A 15,373-nucleotide genomic window follows, 5' to 3' on the forward strand; every position below is an offset into this window, starting at 1 on the left:
GCGATCTCCACAACCTAATTGGAGACCCCGACGCTTGCCCGGAGCTTTACACCACAACGATTGAGCTTCGAACACCACCAACCGTCTAGAACGCCAAGGCACCCAAGAGGAACAAGCTCTAGGGTGCCCAAACACCCAAGAGTAATAAGCTTCTCAAACTTCACTTCCACGTATCACCGTGGAGAACTCAAACCGATGCACCAAATGCACTACTAGGAAAAGGCATGCTAGTGGCGCACCGAATTTGCCTTCTAATGGCGCACTACCGGTGCGCCACTGGCATCACGCCATTATAATTAAATTCTAATGGCGCACCACCGGTGCGCCATTAGTATCTGGTGTTCTAATGGCGCACCACGTAGTGCGCCATTAGTATAGCCTGCAGTGCGCCATTAGAATGACTCCCAGGGGGCCATATGTACCCATGTGCTTTGGCATTCTAATGGCGCACCAGCAGTTAATGCGCCATTAGTGTGATGATCACAGTGCGCCATTAGTGTCTTGTGTGGTGCGCCATTAGTATGAATATTAGGTTTTATTTTTTTTTTGCTTTTCTGATTTTTGCACAGGTTACAAAATATATTATTGGACAGAATATAGACAGCAGCACACAGCAACATCAGATTCATCGAATACAATAGAAGATTAGTCTCCGAATACAATTCATCATATTAGTCTCCGAATTCAAAAGACCGAACAAAGATAAAACATTACAAGTCTCAAGACCGCGAGTATCGAGTTTGTCGGAAGTAATACTAATCCTAAAAAGTCCTACTAATCATCATCATACAACTTCTACTCGTTATTCATAACAAGTCATACGATCATCATCTTGATAGTCTTCGAACCAACCCTACTTAATTGTTCTTAGCACATGATCATCAGTATTAGGCAGGACCTAAATACCCTATTTAAGCTAAAATAGCATAAAACAATATAGACCCTGACTCTCCATTATGGAGAATGGAGAACATCCTGTCTCCAATTCTTGCGCTTCACTTCCTTTTGCTTCCAAGAAGCTCCTTACGACTGTCCATACATTTTTTCCATCCTTTGATTTTCATGTCTCCACTTCTTTTAGAAATCTCGTATGGACAGTTGAGATTCGTAGGACGACCTGGCTGTATGTTCAAAACATTAACACTACCTTTCAGATACATCATATGAGGCACACAATTCTCTGGGATTATCTGTTGAAAAACATAGTAATAACTTCATAGTTAGCAATGATGTACTAGTTTTAGAAGTATGCAAAAGATGCACGGATGTCGTAATAGTAAAAATCTTACCAGGGTATCTCCATGGTAGTTACCATAGTTGAACACATGCACTAGTGGCACGTATTTACCATAATGTTGAGGAGTTTGATTGTAGATATTGTAATTCTCAATGTCAGTACAAAATCCGACCAAATGATTTTTCTCCTTATAAGTTGTTAATTCGGAGCCATCGGTGTAGTGGGTTTTGTCTACCATCTCCCGCACATTCTTTGAACAATAAAAATAAGCTGTCAATGGAAATAAGCTGTCAACTATTTTGAAATAAACAATATAAATTAGCTAATAACTATGTTTGAGAAACTCACATAGCGGTAGAACTGGAGGCGTATCAACAAGGAACCAAATGTCCATATTGTCTTGGTTGATGTCAGGATTACCAAGATCCATGGTGATAAGCATACCCTCATCAAAACCATACATCTTGCAAAATGCTTCCCAATTTTTGCAACCAAAATGGGTTACGCTCTCAGAATTATATAGATTTACTTCAAAGTCCACATCGTGATGAGTCCTTAGGTGAATTTTCTTTGTTTCGGAAATTTCATGGTCTTCAAAATCCATCCTCTCCAAGACATAGCGTCTTGCATGGCATGGGATAAGCTATACTCGAATTGTAAAAGATGAAAATTACATGTTGAAATAGTTGAAGTCATGCTTAATTATGAAAATAACACTTGTCGTCGTTGTGTACCGTTTCAACTTCGAAGGTCTCCTCGAGCTTAATGCTGAAGCGCCGATCATCGTCCAGGTGAGGCATGTCGCACAGACCTCGATCGTCGTGGCACCAGTCGCACTCCGCCGGGAGACTTTCGTCGTCCGATGATGATGACAACATATCCTATGTTCATAATTCAAAACTACATCATTTAGGGTTTGTCAACACCGAGGCACCCTAAAAGTCTAAGCTTTCATCATTTAGGTTTTGTCGACGCCGAGGCACCCTAAAAGCCTAAGCGTACATCATTTAGGTTCTCATCGACACCGAGGCACCCTAGGTTGGGCCTAATCACTTGGCACTAATCACTTGGCTCTATTGCCACCTATGTTGGGTTTATCATCTAGGGTTTATCGATGCTAAGGAGAATTCTAAGTTGGGCGTAATAACTTGGCTCTATTGCCACCTATGGTTTAATGCAGCAAGAATGGCAGGGCAGTTGATCCTACTTAACTAAGTACTAAGATACCCCGGCCCATGCATTAGTCGCAAGTACCCCATATGTCCTATTTTTAGCAAAGTCATGCTAAAATTCACAAAAAAATTTAGCATGACCTTTGCTGAAAATAGGACATATGGAGTACCCGAATTTGCCGGAACGGAAGTTAATCGACATTTCGGCAAACTCAAGGGCAACTCGGGGTACCTGCAAATTCATCACGACACAATGGTCGGAGACAAAACCCAGCAAACTAGCAAGATGATCATCATCTTTGCAAGACAGTAGCTCAAGTTTTTGACAGTAGCCTCTGAAGAAAACAGCATTGCAACATTCAAGTTCACAGGATAAAAAAATCATCCAAATACAACGAGATCAGCAAAGGACAGTAAGATATATACTGAAATTATCATAACAAAATGCCAGCTACTGCCATGGTCAAAGAATAGATTATGATAGCTGGACACATAAATTGTGATAAATTGTGATAGCTTGGGGAATAGATTATGATAGATTGTGATGCATGGACTTGTTCTACTCCAGGTTTTCAATTTACAAACACATACAAGCACAAGTAGTGCCAGAGATGATATTTGCTAGATATAATTTCGGCAATGAGATTTAAATAGAGCTGTGGTGATGTAACCTAGGTGAATATACACGAAATAAGGTTTACTGGTGCTACCCAATGCTAGTAATCAAGCAGTAACATAAAATGCTAGTAAGTTCACTGGGAGAACTGTGAAAAAACAAGCAGCAGTAGCAGAATATGTTTGGAGTAGCATCAACAGTTTTACAAATCAAATAGGCCACACAAGGGGCTGATCTAGGAACCTTGACAGGGATACCCAGAACAGGAGACTCAGTCATGTGCAGCTTACAGCCTAGTAGCCTACAGGCATGGAATTGCAGAGTACAAGCACTGTTGGAGACCACAAGGTTGGGTATGTTTCCCTGGAGGTGCTCACGCATGGGTCCATCCGATATATGCAATGGTTGTCGGCAGCCTAGTAGTGGAAAATTTTCTGGATTCTGGAGCGTTGGCTAGCAAGCTCCAGCCAAAGTGTGTATGCGTTAAGTCTATGAGGTCAGGGGCATTCTTGCGTTATAACTGTGGAAACAGAACCGCGCCAAGGCTGACACATCTCTTCACCATGGAGTGTTCCTTTTTCTCAATTCCCCAAGCAGCCTAGCGCTGCTCCATGACCTGACCTTTTATACTATGATGAACAAAAGCATCTACCTCAGAAATCTCCAGTACATAGACCACGGGTAGAACAAGTCCATGCATCACAAAGTCACACAAATCAGAGTGACAGCACCAACAATTTCGAGCTCCCTGTGGTACAAAGCAGCCCCGGAATTGCTCAGACGGGCAGTCCGACTGGTGACAGGGTCCAAACCTAAAGCTATATGCTACCACAATCTATCATGAACACGGCCCAAACGAAGTCAATTCTACACTACATCTGACGGACTACTCCGTGTTCTCTCAGATTTCCTCCACTCGCCGAGACGGGTTCCCACCCAGCCCAGCCATCCCCGCCTCTCCTCTCTCGCGCGCACGCAGCAACCCAGAAAAACACAAGACAAGCAGTAGAATCTCTGCTCTACCGGGAGGCAACGAAGTGGCCAAGGTCACAGGGGGCGATACCTGAGCGGAAGCCCTAGGCTAGCGCGAGGGGGCGGAGCGCTGCTGCTGCTGCTGTTGCTCGGGGACAGCGAGGTCGGAGTGGGCGGCGCGGGAAGGCGGCGGGAGGCGGGGGAGGGGGTTCCGCCGTTCCGGACGGAGGGGCGAGAGGTGGGAGGAGACGAGGCGGCGGCGCAGTCGGGTGGGTGCGTGGGGCACTCCTCCCTGGTCCGGACTGGCCACGCTGCTCGGGGACGGCGAAGGAGGTGAGGGGGGCGGCGAGGGGGACGGCGAACACGGGGGGCAGCGGGTGAGATCGATGAGGCAGGGGGAAGATTAGAGAGATTGGGGATTTAGTGTGGGGGAAGCTTTCTAATGGCGCACCACCTCCTCGTGCGCCATAAGTACGACTATTCTAATGGCGCACCACCCCTCGGTGCGCCATTAGAATTTAGTATGGGGGGAAGCTTTCTAATGGCGCACCACCCCCTCGTGCGACATAAGTAGTTTTGCAAAAGAAAGAATAATTTTTTTTACAGTAATGGCGCACTGTCTGCTTGGTGCGTCATTACTACTTAGAACTAGTAATGGCGCACTTCGACCTGATGCGCCATTAGTATGTATGGAAAAATGAAAAAAATTAATACTAGTGGCGCACCCTGTTTCTGGTGCGCCATTAGTGTCTGCCACACTAATGGCGCATCACCAACCGGTGCACCATTAGTATATAGTAGTGGCGCACTGCTTCCATGGTGCGCCATTAGTATCAATCCTATCTATAGCCCTTTTCCTAGTAGTGATGCAATGGCAAGGGCACACGGAGTGCCCAAGTCCTTCTCTCCCAATCCCACCAAAGCAACTAATGCTAGGGAAGAAAATGAGAGGAAGAACGAAAGAAGAACACGAAGAACTCCAAGATCTAGATCCAAGGGGTTCCCCTCACTTAGAGGAGAAAGTGATTGGTGGAAACGTGGATCTAGATCTCCCCTCTCTTTTCCCTCAAGAACTAGCAAGAATCATTGGAGGGATTGAGAGTTAGCAAGCTCTAAGAAGGTCAACAATAGGGGAAGAACACGAACTAAAAGGACAAGGTTCATTGGGGAAGAAGGCCCACTTTTATAGGTGGGGAAAAATCCAACCGTTATGCTCACAGCCCGCACCGAGCGGTACTACCGCTCCAAGGAGCGGTACTACCGCTAGGGCGGTAGTAGCCCTTTGAAACACAACAGCGACGAGGCAAAAAGGCCAGAAGAACCGTCAGAGCGGTAGTACCGCTTGACCGCACGGTACTACCGCTAGGGGTAGCGGTACTACTGCTAAGGGTAGCGGTACTACTGCTTGCAAGCGGTACTAAAAAATTACATCTGTGCCTACCACCGTTGGACTTGTGACGAGTTTTTGGTCCCAAGCGGAAGTAGCCACGGAAGTAGCCGTGGTAGTACTGCTCCAAGCGGTAGTACCGCTCCCAAGAGAGGTAGTAAAAAATTACTTCCGCTCCTGTCCGCGGTAGTACCGCTGCAGCCTTTTCAGAACACCAAAACTGACACAACTTCTGCAAACGGACTCGGAATTCGATGAAACCAAGTTTGTTGGAAAGCTAGAGACAAGGGCTAACACAATATTGATAGAAATATCAATAAGAAGCAAATGAGAAAAGGCCCAAAAGAAAATGGTGAGAACCCTTCCTCGGATAAGACCGGTAAAACCTCCAACACCGAAAACATCATAGAAGACGCATGCAAACTCCATTTTCAATGAACTCAAGCTTGTCATCAAGATGACCATAAGCTCTAAGACTCACAAATAGAACCAAACAACAACCAAGAAACATGATGCAAGGATGCAATGGTTTGAGCTTTCGACGAACGATACGATCAAGCTACTCACTTGAGAGCCCCCCTTGATAGTACGGCTATCGATGCTATAACTCGGTCTCCCAACTACCACCATGAAACCGGTAAAATAGAAAACCTATCAAGGGCAAACCTTTGCCTTGCACATGATCCACTTGGGCTAGATGATGACGATCTTGTCCTCCTCAAGATGGACCACCTTTCTTGATTGCGTTGGTTCGATGGAGACTAGATGATTGCTCCCCCATACTCCACTATCGGTGAGCCACTCTTCGACACATCTTCACAAGTCCATTGACACCACAATGGATGGCAAGATTCGAGCACTTGATCTCTTCGTGATGCTCCACTTTAACTTGCACACAGCAATCTTGATGACGATCACCACTTGATGTCATCCTCTCCATGGGTTGAGTGATATCTTCCTCTTGATGCAAGCCCATGAACACATACCTAACCCCACATAGAACTCTCAATAGACTCTCACATAGACCATGGGGTTAGTACACAAAGCACAATGGACAATGCTTTACCATGCCATGATCACCTTGATCCCTCTCGGGTACATCTTCTACTTTGTGAGTTGATCACTTGATTCACTCTTGACTTAGTCTTGATCAACCTTGAATCTTTCCAACTCTCTTCATTTTGGATGATGTCTTGAAGGTAAACATGAATGATCACACATCTTCTTCTCAAGACATGCTTGCAATAAGCTCAACTCTCACCTGACCAATCTTTGGATATCCTTAATAGCACCTTGCTCAACACAAACTCTCCTTGAACCAACACATATGCTCAAGAAAAGCTATGACAAAACCTTCAAATATAACTCAGCAACCATTAGTTCCATAGAGATTGTCATCAATTACAAACCCAAACATGAGGCACCGCATGTTCTTTCAACTGTTCTTTCAACCCTGATGAGGCACAGTGCCATCGGGTGCCGGCCCAAGCAGATCCTGAGGGGCCGGGGACTCAAGTTCGAAGGTGAGGCGCATTCCTTTCTTAAAGAAGTAGAATACCAAGGAAAGACCATCAATCTCAGCCGGAGCGGGGCAGAGAATCTCAATGCGGGCGGGGCCATCATCCTCGAAGGAAGCCAGATCAACGGTCACCAGCTTGCCCACCGGCTCAAAGATCGCCTTGAGGATATGGGCAAGCTTGCCACCCCGCGGCACCGCCCAGCTGCCACGAGGCAAGCCGTAGACAAGGACCCACACCTTCTCCAAAGAAGGCACTGGGTCAGGCTCCGCATCAGCAGCACGGACGGAGATCATGAACTTGTGGATGAGGCAGCAGATGAAGTCGTGGGGACACACACGGAGCAGCTCAGCAGACGGGAAGGGGACCAAGAAGGAGAGGGGGGTTGTCTCGGTCATCTCCCAAGTGAATTCGGAGTCGCGGAAGTCGCCAATGTAGGCGGCGAGCTCAGCCTGGATGAGGGCAGCCGAGATCACCACCCCAGACGACAAGTCCTGCCCGGGGGCGAGAGTGACCGTCGCCAGGTGCGGCTGAACTGCCTCCTCCTCAATATCAGCATCCACATAGTATAAGCCGCCCCCCTCAGTCCCATACCCGAGGTAAGCAAGGGTCGTGGGGCATCGGGGAGGGGCCTCACACTCCAACCGGAAATGTCCCGCGCAGCCACAGTTGATGCACATCGTCTCCTCATGGAACCTGGGGCGGCCGACACGAGATGGAGGCTCCGGAGCCACCTACTCAGGAGCCTCAGTCGGGACTGGACAAACGGCCACCCCATGGGACTTCTTCTTTTTATGCTTCCTCTTCTTCTTGTTCTGAGTAGGAGCACCTTGTTGTTCCGAAGACCGGCGCGGGGGAGAAGACCGCACCGGCCGGACCTCGCCCTGCCGCCTATCAGAGGCGGCCCCAGTAGAATCATTAGCAGCACTATATATAGGTCCTAATTCACAAGCCATATGTTTCAAGGCTTTTTTGAGGACTATGGAACAAAAATATGTTCAATTCCGTCGGCCATATCATAGTAACGAAGATGCAAAATACGCGAGTGAAATCATACTCTAGGGTATCAAAAAGCGTTCAGTATCAGATAGAATACATGGAATAGGAAGGGTGTGGGCCGTCGAACTATTGGCGGTTTTATGGGCAGCAAGAACTCAAATGAGCTGCGCCATAGGAGAAATCCTATTTTTCTGTAAGGCCCCTCCCCCGTAACGAGGACATCCCTACCAATGTTACAATCATAGCCCTGCTGCTACATAAGTTGGGCAATTACTATAGATCACGCACGTCAATTAAAATATCCGATACTTTTGTTTCTTGGAACTACTTCTAATGCTCACAAGAATATGATGCTACCAAAACTAGATAGTTGTGTATTGCTTAAGAATGAAGGGTCAACATGCATGGATAGAAGGAATGAGCACTGGGGCATAATCAAGCATGGAGATGAGGCAAGCGCGAGAAGAAAAAGATGAATGCCATTGATCAGAATTCGAGTCAAGGCTGACAAGAGAATCGATGCAATGAAGTATTCATCTTGCGTCAATACTGGGATTGGATAGACATTGCCACTTCTAGTTCGGTGCACCCTCTTAAACACATCGACGGCTGAAATTACTGCATACCCCTTCATAATAAAGGGCAGGTTGGTCTTTTTTAAAAGTATGCGCCCGCGTCGATACACTGGATCTGGGCCTCGTATACGAATCGCACAGGTGCAAGCGCCTGGGCCGGCCCATTAAGGCATGTCCCTCCTACCACGTCCACGTAAGCCATATAAAAATAGAGAAAAAGTAGACCTCATCAGGAGTCAAACACGAGACTTCCCACTTAAGCTGCGCGCTGCTAGCCACTTCACCTCAATGCTGCTTGTAGTTTTCTACACCGCGCAATACGTAAGAATACACAACAACGTTCATATATATAAAAACATGACTGGAAAACTATAACCTTTATTGAAAAAAGCGAACAATTTTCAAATGCCAAATAACATTGGAAATTATGATTTTTTTAAAACACAAACATTTTCTGAAATTTGAACAAAATTTAAAACACGTACATTTTTAAAAGTTTCCGAACATCTTTCCAAACATGAAAAATTTCTGAACATCTTCTGAAACATGAATTGTTTTTAAAATTTGTGGTTTCCTTTTTTCGGTTTTTGGTGTCCCGTATTCCTTTTGTTTTTTCATTTTCTCTTTCTCTTTATTTTTATTTTATTTTCATTTTTTAAATTTGCGAATTATTTTTAAGTCATGAACCTTTTCTTAAATGCGTGAAATTTTCAAATTTATGAACATTTTCTTAACTTCGCACATTTTTTTTCAAATCTGTAAACTTTTTTCCAAATCCATGAACTTTTTACTAAGCCCACAACTTTTTTTTCAAATTTTGAACATCTTTTTCGAAATTGATGAACTTTTTCAAATTCGCAACCACTTGGGCCGGCTCAACATGCATCCATGTCTGGTTTGAATGATTTCCGACAACAAGTTGGGACATGTCCGGTCATTTATCGGACTCTTTTTAATCGATAAAACTTCAAAAAAATGCATAATTTGTCGAAAACCAAAACAACTTGGCAAGGTGCCTTGAATTGGTCATACAAGGCCATGAAAAAAATTGGGGTTATTTCAAGGATGTCAAAAAATAACGTGCTCTAAGATGGAGCGTCTACCTGGACACCCTCAGTTGAATATGGTCTAGTTTTGAACATTCTTTAACTGAACCCAACTTTTGCAGGAAGGTGGTCATGCCTGTGGTAGGTATAACTGGTCTAGTTTTGAACATTCTTTAACTGAACCCAATTTTTGCAGGAAGGTGGTCATGCCCATGGTAGGTATCCATGTCAGGTTTGAACGATTTCCGACACCGTATGAAAGTTGTGACACATCGAGCCATTTATCGGCCTCTTTTTTATCCAGAAAATACAGAATTTATCGAAAACAAAAACAACTTGGCATGATGCCCTGAATTGGTCATATAAAGCCATGAAAAAAATTAGGGCCATGTCAAGGATGTCGAGAAACTACGGGCTCTCAGATGAAGCCTTTTGGCCTACGAGACACCCTTCGTTGAACATGGTATAGTTTTGGACATCCTTCGAAATGACCCTAACTTTTGCAAGAAGGTGGCATGCCAATGGTAGGCATCCATGTAAGGTTTGAATAATTTCTGATACAGTATGCAAGTTGCGACACGTCTGGACATTTATCAGCCTTTTTTAGACCGAGAAAACTCCAGAATATGCAGAATTTGTCGAAAACCATAACCATTGACATGGTACCTTGAATTGGTCATACAAAACCATGAAAAAAAATATGGCCATTTCAAGGATATCGAGAAACAACAAGCTCTCGGACGCAGCCCTCTGGCCTACCGAACACCCTCTATTGAACATGGTCTAGTTTTGGACATCTTTAAAATGACCCCAACTTTTTTATGAAGCTAGGCATGCCCATGGTATGAATCAATGCCAGGTTTGAACGATATCTGACATCGTATGCAAAATGCGACACGCCCGACCATTTATCGGTCTTTTTTCACCGAAAAAACTCCAGAAAATGCAAAACTTGTCAAAAGTGCAAACAAATTGGCATGGTGACTTTACTTGGTCATACAAGGCCATGAAAAATATGGGGGCCACTTCAAGGATGTCAAGAAACAACATGCTCTCAGACGGAGCCTTCTGGCGAACCTGAACACCCTTCATTGAACAAAGCCTAGTTTTGGACGTTCTTGAAATGACCTCAACCTTTTCAAGCAGGTGGGCATGCCCGTGGTATTCATCCATGCCAGGTTTGAACAATTTTTGACACCGTATGAAAGTTGTGACATCCGACCATTTATCGGCCTTTTTTGACCAAGAAAACTCTAGAAAATGCAAAAAAAAAATCAAAAACCAGAATAACTTGGCATGGCACCTTCAATAGGTCATACAAAAGCCATGGAAAAAACGGGCACATTCCAAGGATGTCAAAAAACAACGTGCTCTCGACGTTGCCATCTAGCTTACCCAGAGACTCTTCGTTGAACATGGTCTAGTTTTGGACATTCTTGAAATGACCCCAAATTTTGCAAGAAGGAGGGCATGCCCATGGTAGGCATTCATGCCAGCTGTAAATGATTTCCGACACCATATGAAAGTTGGGGCACGTCCAGCCATTTACCGGCCTTTTTTGATCGAGAGAATTTCAGAAAATGCAAAGTTTGTCCAAACCTAAATATCATTTAAAATGTAAACAAAAAATGTAAATTTGGTTTTTACACTTGATTAACTGAAAATTTCTAAAAAAGTTTAAAATAAATATTATTTTAAAAAATACCAGCGGCATTGTATTGCCTATCCGAGGGGGGGCCCATTTAACAAAAATTGTAGCAGCCCCAGACCAGCTTGCCCAGCTGCCCGACACACCTGTCTAAGCCTTTGTGTCCTTTTCTTATCTTTGTTTTTCTTCATCGACACGTTTTTGTTTAGTACCACTGTGGATTGCTCTTGAGGAAAGAAGCATGTCAAAGACTATAAAAGCAGCTGCTATCCATCAAATTTGTTTGAACGTGCCCATACAAAAACATGTGGCATAAGCAAGTTTGCCTAAACTTTGGTTTTGTTCGGTCAGAACCTGCCCGTACCAAATCGGTTTTCTAATTGGATAGAAACCGATTGGTTTGTATTTTTATAAAACCAAAATTCGTTGCGACCTGAAAAACTAAACCGATCACACGAATGGGGTAAAAATATCATGAATTTGATAAGAATTTACGAAATTAAAAAAATCATTCATTTGAAAAAAGTTTACGGATTCAAAAATAAGTTTCATGGAGTTAAGGAAAGTTCATGAATTTAAGAAAATGAAAAAAGAGAGAATAAGAAGAAATAAAGCGAAATAAAAAAAGATTAAAATCAAAGAACAAAAGGACAAACAAAACCAAAAAAGAAAACGAGACTAAAAAATGCACAATAAGAACAATAAAAGAAGTAACTAGGCACAACAAGTGAGTAGTCCCAGTTGGTTATAGCGGGTGGAAGTAAAACCAAGAGGTTGAGAGTTTGAATCCTACCTCACGCACCTAGTTTGTGATGGTTAAAGAACGAAAAGATAAATAAATGGGCTAGGCCCAGGATGGAAGTAAAAAAAGAAAAAAAGTAAGAAGAAAAGAAAAACCGGAGTGAAAACCGATGAAAAACCCGGCCAAACAAAAAAAAGAACAGAGTTCGGAAGGCATAGAAAATAAGAAGAAAAAGAAGTATTACTAAACATATCAGGTGAGCTGGCTGAGTTGGTTGCTTTGTTTCAATTGAAGAGATGTTCTGAGTTCAAATCTCACCACCAGCGGCATTTTGAAAATGGGCCGAGCCCATGGTGTAAGGGGTGTGTGCGCCGGTTTGTGTACGTCTATATAGTACATACAGCTCATACGTGCCACACATGGAGGTGGGTATACCTTAAGGTACAATGACCATACTGCTCTTATACAATTTGCGTGGGGGGTGTACCGAAGCAAGGCTCAGACATTGTTTCTTTTTTTTGTTTTATTTTGCCCCTGTTAGTACATATTTACTTTCACTTATATAAGAAAGTGCCGTAGAACTATTGTTCTACTAATTGCGGTTCCAAAAGAAAGAAAAAACTCCCATCTTCACCCGTTAATCTAGCAATTCTTTCACGAGCCAGTGAAGCCAATCACAGGAACATGGTGCTCGAGCTGTCGAGCAAATCGTGGAGATGTTGCAACGTGCAGGCTGCAGTTGCATTGCAATATCTTTAGTGTGTGCGTGCTTTATACGAGTGATAGATAGTGCAGCCATTTTCTGAGCTTGGGTTTCACGTGATGTCGTCAAGGGGAAGTCACCCTCTGGCCACACGCAGTCCACAGTTCACACTTCACAGCTACCGCCGCTTTTACATTTTCCCCAAAACAGGTGCCTGCTCGGGGCCGTCCTACGGGAGCCTTTGCTACGCCCTAAACAAGAAACGAATTATTCTGCTCGGTTGGCTGGCCAAAGCGCTCGTCTCTCACCGCCTACTGGCTATACCAGTACTTGGCTCATCCATCGCTGGCCAAAGCGTTCGTCTCTCACCGGCACACACACGCTTCTCCGTCTCCAAAAACCCTCTCTGCACGGGCACGCCATGGACAATCCTCCGGCCGGCAACGTGGTCAATCCTCCGGCAGCGGCGGCGGCGGGCAACAACGTGGCCGATCCTCCTCCTCCTCCTCCGGCGGCGGCAGCAGCAGCAGACATCGTAGCCGATCCTCCTCCGGCGGCGGCGGCGGCAGCAGCAGCAGCAAACAACGTGGCCAATCCTCCAGCGGCGGCGGTAATATGACTCACAATATCATTTCCGTCGACATAGATCGATGCTGCTTCTTTCCTTACTTAACTGTGCTTTGTTTTCTCGACCCTACCGGTAGTAAATCAGTCAAGTTAGCCGTTCGTGACGATTGCTTCTATGGATTTACGGCGTTTTGGCATTTGGTTCAAGCCGCCAAAGCCTACAGGGCCAGTTCTAGTTCCTTACGTACGTACGCGTTCTTGGTGTACATCGCCGGCATTTTTCTGCTGTGATGATTCTGCTGATGCAGAAACCATGGAATCGGTAGTAGATACATGAACGTACCTGACTGACGGGCTCTGCAGACATGCATCTTTCACTAGCAGCAGCTTCCTTGGAACTAGTGACCTACCTAGCTAGGTGGTTTTCTCCAGTAGTAGTACTATTGTGTCCGAGATCGGGCGATCTGTTCGTGTGCTCAGTCCAGCAGAAAATGCTGGGGAAGAACAGTGTTTGTACCGTCTAGCCGTCTAGGGTATGTGTAGATTGATCGTTGAAATTTTATTTGATTTTGTTTGGCCGGGGAGATTGATCCTTGTAATAAACCGAGTAGGATTTCAGTCTAGTGTCATCTACTAGTATTGCGTCTTAGAGGGAGTGCAAAACTTGAGTGAAATATCCGCGCAACTTCACTGAGGCTTGCAGAATTTTGGGTCACAGGAGCGCAACTTTATTGAGAGACTGTGCAGCCAACGTGCATTGCATAATGGCGTTGCCATTTCGGGGTCTGACGCCTTTTCTTATAAGAGAGCTGGAGTGGTGCCATTTCCGTGTGCTTTTTAGACTTACACAGAACAGGGTCCTGATCCACCACAGCCGGTGACCCCACTACTTAATCCCTCCAGTCACAAAGATAAGATGTCTTGAATATTTCTATGACTTGAAATGAGTGAACAAACACGCTAAAATGTTACGATATCTTATATTTGTGAACGAATGGAGTATCATTTTTTGAATTTTTTATTTATAGCTTACCAAGCTGACCGCTCAGGTGAATAGAGTATTGTTTTAGGAGTGTGGTTTTTGTACACCGAGGCAGGATTACTCAAAGACCATGCTTGATGACCGCACCGTCTAAGGGAAAATTGTTTGAGATGTTTCTGCTTACTTCTATCATGTTTGTATATCTTGAACCTAGCGAATTATCAAGTGATGGTTGACCGGACCCCTCAAGATTTCGTTAGGCCAGTGAATAGAACTCTGACTGAATTCCTGACCGACGAGCCAAGTGCCAAGCTTATAATTCTATCAAGGCATCGCGACAATGCCTGGTAATTAGACGTAGTGAGGCATTTTGAGCTGCTGCTTATACTTTAAGCTGCTGAACTGCAGGGTCCTGCTGCAGTGGATGCCCGGTGGAAGAAGGAGGACAAGACGCATGCCATCATAATTCTGGCCGCTGCGGCGATCGCTCTGCTTCTTGTGGTGCTGTTGATTATCCATCCGTGGAAGAAGTAGAGAAGACTAGTCATTTGCCGGGTCAGGTTTCCGATGGTAAGATGGGAGCACTAGAATGAATAAATAGATCATCCAAAATGAACCTGGTAATATTGTGACGCGTCTTGGCCAACTGCGTGCATTTAGCTCAAGTCCAGTGTTTGAAGTTTGAACAAAGCTTGTAAATTCCAGCAGTCAGAGTGTCCTTCCTCCAAGCTTGGGTACATCATATATGTCCACATCAAGCAGACCATGGTATCAATATGGCTCAGGCACAGGCCACCTGTATTCACGAATTTTACTGCTGTCTTGCGTTCAAAAAGCCAAATCATTTAGCTCTGCATGCATCATTATGATGAAGAGGCCGGGGGTACGCCTCCATTTTCAAAAAAAGCGTGTAAGCTACAAATATATAAGCTGCCATCGTGCAGTGAGAAGGCATCGAAGAGATGAAGGTGAAACACTAGTTTCCCTTTTGTTTTAGCTTCATCGTGTATCATAGAAATTCCTTATTAATCGTGGGTGTCAATGCATGGAATTCTGGATAACGTAGATACAACGCGGTACAAAGATCTCGCCAACAGATCTCGAAGTAACGAAATAGATAGGGATACCAGATTTACCAAGGTCCAGGACCACGAGTGGGTAACATCCCTACTTCCTACCTTTGTTGATCTTCATATTAACTTCAAGAGAG

The 15,373-nt window shown here is 44.6% G+C and overlaps 1 protein-coding gene across 1 annotated transcript; it reads left to right on the plus strand.

The window, feature by feature from the left end:
• Positions 1 to 12,916: 12,916 nt before the first annotated feature.
• Positions 12,917 to 15,126, plus strand: LOC125541441 (ice-structuring protein-like). The gene is made up of 2 exons (XM_048704854.1): positions 12,917 to 13,224; positions 14,572 to 15,126. The coding sequence occupies exons 1-2, from the start codon at positions 13,036 to 13,038 to the stop codon at positions 14,695 to 14,697; spliced, it is 315 nt and encodes a 104-aa protein (XP_048560811.1). The 5' UTR covers positions 12,917 to 13,035; the 3' UTR covers positions 14,698 to 15,126.
• Positions 15,127 to 15,373: the final 247 nt, after the last annotated feature.

The sequence above is a fragment of the Triticum urartu genome, chromosome 2 (genome assembly GCF_003073215.2).
Source record: "Triticum urartu cultivar G1812 chromosome 2, Tu2.1, whole genome shotgun sequence".
NCBI classification, from domain to species: domain Eukaryota; kingdom Viridiplantae; phylum Streptophyta; class Magnoliopsida; order Poales; family Poaceae; genus Triticum; species Triticum urartu.

Bases quoted from the DNA above. Each gene is read 5' to 3' on its own strand.
- LOC125541441 (XM_048704854.1), top strand. From the start codon at position 13,036: ATGGACAATCCTCCGGCCGGCAACGTGGTCAATCCTCCGGCAGCGGCG. The intron at 13,225-14,571 runs GTAATATGACTC...GCTGAACTGCAG, and splicing joins CCAATCCTCCAGCGGCGGCG to GGTCCTGCTGCAGTGGATGC.